Source organism: Haemaphysalis longicornis, unplaced genomic scaffold (genome assembly GCF_048455015.1).
Source record: "Haemaphysalis longicornis isolate Haplotype H1 unplaced genomic scaffold, Haemaphysalis longicornis Haplotype H1 scaffold_10, whole genome shotgun sequence".
Taxonomy (NCBI): Eukaryota; Metazoa; Arthropoda; class Arachnida; order Ixodida; family Ixodidae; genus Haemaphysalis; species Haemaphysalis longicornis.
This window is the reverse complement of record NW_027526204.1, coordinates 30,586,375-30,591,601: the sequence shown is the minus strand read 5'-3', so window position 1 is coordinate 30,591,601 and position 5,227 is coordinate 30,586,375. Positions and strand designations below refer to the sequence as shown.

Genomic DNA, 5,227 nt, shown 5'->3' with positions numbered 1-5,227 from the left:
GCCGTCACGGTTCACGCTTCCATGGGTGTTATCAGCGCACATGGCCGCATTCAGATCTTGCGATCCCCTCCGCGTGGCTTACGCATCTGTCGGTTGCTGTGCAGGAGCATCAGGAGCAGGTGTGACACGTAGCGTCGCAAGAGTGGCCCCAGCTTGCACATAAACGGGTACTGCGTACTGGCGGAAGAGGTCAGATGGCACCGCGGTGTTCGCGAGCAGTAGCACGACGCCGGTGCGCACCATTCTAATCACGAATAACTGCGTGGAACATTCAGTTCACAGAAATAAAGTAGGGAGAGCACAGAATGATTTAGAGAACCCTTCCCTTCCTCATTCATTGTGGTGTTTAACGCACCGAAGTTGCACTTGGGCTATTAGGTGCGCCGTAGGGAAGAGCTCCGTCTTATTTTGACGATCTGAGGATCTTTAACGTGCACCGAAAGCTCCACAGGAGGGCGTTTTTGCTTTGCGCTTCTGTCAGTAGAGCAGCCGCTGTGGTCATGATCGAACCCACGTCCTTGGGCTCAGCAGCACAACGGTGGTGGGCGTTTACTAAAAGTACGATGCAGAAAAGTTTCAGAGAAAACTAGTCTGGAGAATGCGCTTCGTGCAGCTGTGTCTCCCGACGCGCCTTCTGTCAATGTTTACTGAGCCTAGGACGCCGGTATTAGTCATGGCAGCTGCTTCTTTCACAATCACTATCCATGCTACTTCGGCACTCCCTTCCCATAAACTGAAGCCCAACCAAGACTACGGGCGAGATATTCGGTGTATGCGCGTTTTTCTTGTTTTTTTACACCAGCCATGAAAGCCTAACAAGCGAATCAGAATTTAACCCGCACTGCGCATTTCTTCCTGTTTTTTTTTTTTTCTGATGCTTTACAAAAACAGCTCACTCCAAGTGATTTTTTTTATATTTTTCATCTTGCCAGGTAACAAAGCGCGCTCAAAGTTTCTTTACGTTTGATTTTTTTATGCCCACGTGCTATGGGATGCGTGCAACGCTATGGAAAGTGTTTGCAAAAAGGTAGCTGCTGTGAACAGTTATTGGGCTAAATGCAAGTGAGCATTCGGTTGACGCCACCCGGGTGGCTGCTTTCGTAATTTTAGGCAAGTATAAATTTTGTGTTAAAAAGCCCTTATTCAAGCGCACAGTCCAGCCACAACTTTTGAATTTCACCCAAGCTGAGTCGAAAAACGCTATCCGCGACGGACCGCGAAAAAAAAACGATCCAACAACGGCAGCTCCAGCAAGAGCGTATACAGGGAGGGTTCAACACAGAGCATGCTGCTGCCGTGGCGGCGGGAATATCTAAAAAAATCCCTCTTCTTCCGTATATAGTAAAGTTAAACTATAGCTTCCGCATATATTAAAACCTTCCTTTTTCAAACCGCGAGGGGAAGCTATATCAGTTAAAAATTATTACGAAATCTGTCAAGTAAAAAGCACGGTCAAATATTTGGCGCATGAAAAAGTCACATGTTGAAGTATGACATTTGTTTAGAGCAGGCGACAGCTCCCACTTTTTGTAGCGTGAGCTACACTGGCCGAGGTTAAGCAGTTTCGCGTGGCTCCTGGAGAGCCGTGCTGCGCATGCGCGAGGAGCAGTGACGTCACACGGCGCTCAGAACGTTGCTCGCTGCACGGCGTTTCTCACACACCCCACGTGCCCAGCGTCTTCGTCGACCTCCATGGCGGGCCGGTGGTGGCCCGGTCCACTTGCTGATCATGCGAGGGGTGGCCGGGTGTTGAACCGATGGCTCGTGCGTCGCAGCAACACCGGCGTGCGCCTCTGGAACCAGCTTAGCTCTGGGGCGATTGGTGACGCTGCGCGGAGCCGCTTGATAAATATACATGTGTCACGTAATGCGTATACCGTGTGTGTGTCATTGAAGCAGCAGTAAGCATGATAATCAAGCTAATCTTAGACAAACAGGAAAGCTCAGAATAACCAGCTGAACCTAAGCTCACGCTACGTATATACTGGCATAGCCGAGCTAAGCCCCTGCTATTTTTTTTTTGCCCTGAGGCTGGCACACTAGTCCCATTTTATTAGAGCGTGCGCATAACCCGACCTACGACCCTTTCCTTCCCCCTCCGCCTCCATGAACTGTGGGAGAACCTGATTACCAGCGACCATCTGGATGTCCAGCAACTACTCGCGTAGGGCATCAGTCGCCCGGTCATCACTTGGATTCCCGGATTAGGGAACCACTCCTACTTTATGGCTCATTAAACTTTCGTACTACTACTAAAATACTGCGTTCTGTTGGCTCACATTCTTGCTCCTTCTCATCGACGAGGAATATCGGGGATCATCATCAAGAAGCGCACGAGAGCTGACGAATTAGAAGTAGAAGACACTAAGAAACGGCTGGCAGCGCTCCGTGTCCTCCTTCGCCTCCCGAGCCGGAGGACAAAATACTTGAGCAGTATGCGACCATTCGGATGGTTATCCCCAAAGGGCTTCACACTTCTGGACATCGAGACAAGTGAGGGTTTCGAGTGTGAGGAAGTCTTCGGCAGTGGTCAATTCCAGAACCTCCTCGCCCTGTTCGTCGTGTTCGCCCTCTGGGTCACACAATGCCACACTCTCGCCTTTTCCCTTATCTCTGCCGACGTCGACCACTGGTGCAGTCAGCCAATGCACGTCAACCTCTCGGCCTCCGACTGGAAGCGCATCGCTATTCCCATCGAAGCTGACGGGCGACACAGCCGGTGCACGGTCTACACCAACCTTAGCGACCCGAATGACCAGGAGGTCGTCGGTTGCGACGCCTGGGACTACGCCCCTGAACGGGCGAACAGCAGCATCGTCAGCGAGTGGAATCTCGTCTGCGGCCGGCGTTTATTAAAGACGCTCGCCACACCCATCTACTCGGCTGGTGCCATGGTCTTTCTGGTAACCTCGGGATACTGCGCCGACCGCTTCGGCCGCCGCCCGGTCATCGTGGGCTGTGCTTCCGGGGTGATGGTGGCCACACTGGGCTGTTGCTTCGCCAAGTCGTACCCCTTGTACTTGTGCACGAGATTTATCTCGGGTGGCGCCCTCCCTCTCTACGCTGTGGCCATCGTCATCTTGCTGGAGTCTTGCTCGTTCGCACGCCGACCAGCTTCCCTCTCCTTCTGCATGCTCATGGGCCTGATGGTTTCGAAGAGCCACTTCACAATCCTCAAACTGATGCCGCATTTAAACTGGTTCCTGTTGCAGCTTTTTATGATTGCGCCCGCGTTCTTCCTACCGTTCAGCCTCTTCCTGGTCGTCGAGTCACCTCGCTGGCTAATTGCCAGCCGAAGGCTAGAGGCAGCCGGTCGCGTCATGCTGTCTGCTGCCAAATCAAACGACGCCCACCATGACTGCGTGGCGCTCCTTCTGCAAAGAGTAAGACAGAGACTTCTGGCCGAAGAGAGCAAGGGCGCGACGCCAACAGTGGCCACGGACATGACGAGAATAGTGCGGCGTCGGGCGATCATCATGTTCGGCTCGACGTTTTCCGTCATGATGGCGTACTACTCGCTGCTCTTGTTCCACGCGGAGCGGCGCACTTCGGCACCGTGGGCGAAGTTGACCTCACTCGGGGGCTACGCACTCGCCTACTGCTTGCTGTTGAAGCTAGTTAACCGGATGGACAAGACGAGGCTCATCACGGGCGCCTTCGTCATCCTCGGTAGCTGTTGTTGCTTACAAAGCATCGGCACGGTCATCGCCCCGAGTGAATCGCCTTTGCATGCCATCGGTGACGTCACCCTTGAACTCACCCTGACCGCCTGCTGCGTTGCGCTGGTGTTCAACCTTGTTTACGTAGCCGAGCTGTTCCCGACCCCCTTTCGTGGCACTGCTCTCTGCTTCATGCTGGCAGGAGGTCGCTTGGGCGCCACGCTGGGTGCTCTGCTGAAAGCGCTTGAAGGAATCGGGCGCGAGGACCTCCTTTTCGCTCTTATCGGGACCGTGGTGTTCTCGTCGGCGTACTCCTTCCGTTACTTGCCCCTGAAGTACGGCACTTACGCGCGTCTGGCGGACCCCGAGGAGAGCATCACGTGTGCCGTAAACGACCTCAGGCGAAGCGTGAGCACCGTCGATGAAATGAAGCAATCCCTGGACAGTCTGTCTCATGTGAAGAAAGGAACGAAAAAGCACCGACGGCATAAGGCTCACAAACGATCGCTGGCCAATGTCACCTCACCCTGAGTAGCATCTGCTGTCGTAAACACCGAACAACGCACTTTCGTTCTTTGGATATTCCAGTTATGACAAATTGTTTGTATTATATAGCCTTAAACTGTTTTGTGGTTTACTTTAGATTTGTATTTTTCTTTTTGAAGCATTCGGTATATCCCGAAGCGAGAAAACTTAGCTTTGAGGCCCGACTGTGGAATCGCATGTAGTTTACCTGTGTGATAATAAAAAAAATATTCTTTACTTACATTAATACCTGTGTCTGCTGTAACACACGTGTGGCAGCAAGTGGCTATATAATGCCAATTGATGGGTTTAAAATCACTGAACTCCGATGTAGAGACCTTCTCTGTGCATGTGTTTGAATGTGGTAATTTAAAGGTTCATGAAAAAAATATTCATGGTTGCAACCAACTTTCAGAATGTACTGTGAAAGGTCGAAAATGTTTTATAGGGCTTGTCCTTATTACAATTGAAGCTCCGTTGCCTATAACAAAATTCTGCGTATTAAAATGGCTGTATACGCTTACAGATGTGAATGTAAATACTGTTTGGAATGCCAGTGTCGTTGGTATGCAATTGCAAAAACATGCAATATTCTCACGGTGAACGAATAAATCCCGAAACGAAAGAATACATGGCACGATATTTGGAACCTATATAATTGCAAAAGAATAACTAGACCTCTGAGCCCAATTGCCGGCATCCGGAGTCCGGCAAGTGTCACAGAGAAACGGAAGAAACGGCTTGTAAAATTGCGATATTCTGTTTCGAGGTAGGTACAATCCCGGCACTCCCGGCGCCGTACAGAACGTTATTAACGCTTTGATGTGTTTAGCCTCGCTCCTAAACCACCCTAAAAGGTAACGAACGAAAATAGGAAAATTGAGCTAAAATTACAATTACCGTTGCTGGGGCTCGAACCCAGGACGTTGACTCAAAAACCCGGGATTCTCACCATGGGCTACCAATGCGCATTATTTGAGTCTGTTTAGCAGTTGCTGAAAAGAACAGAAGGAGTGTCCCGAGCAAACCAGTAGGTGGCGCTT

General features: G+C 51.0%; 1 protein-coding gene across 1 annotated transcript; it reads left to right on the top strand.

Annotated features, from left to right (window-relative positions):
* Positions 1-2,435: 2,435 nt before the first annotated feature.
* On the top strand, positions 2,436-4,190 carry LOC144159773 (solute carrier family 22 member 6-like). Its single transcript, XM_077691464.1, has one exon. The coding sequence runs from the start codon at positions 2,436-2,438 to the stop codon at positions 4,188-4,190; it is 1,755 nt and encodes a 584-aa protein (XP_077547590.1).
* The last annotated feature ends 1,037 nt before the right edge of the window (positions 4,191-5,227 follow it).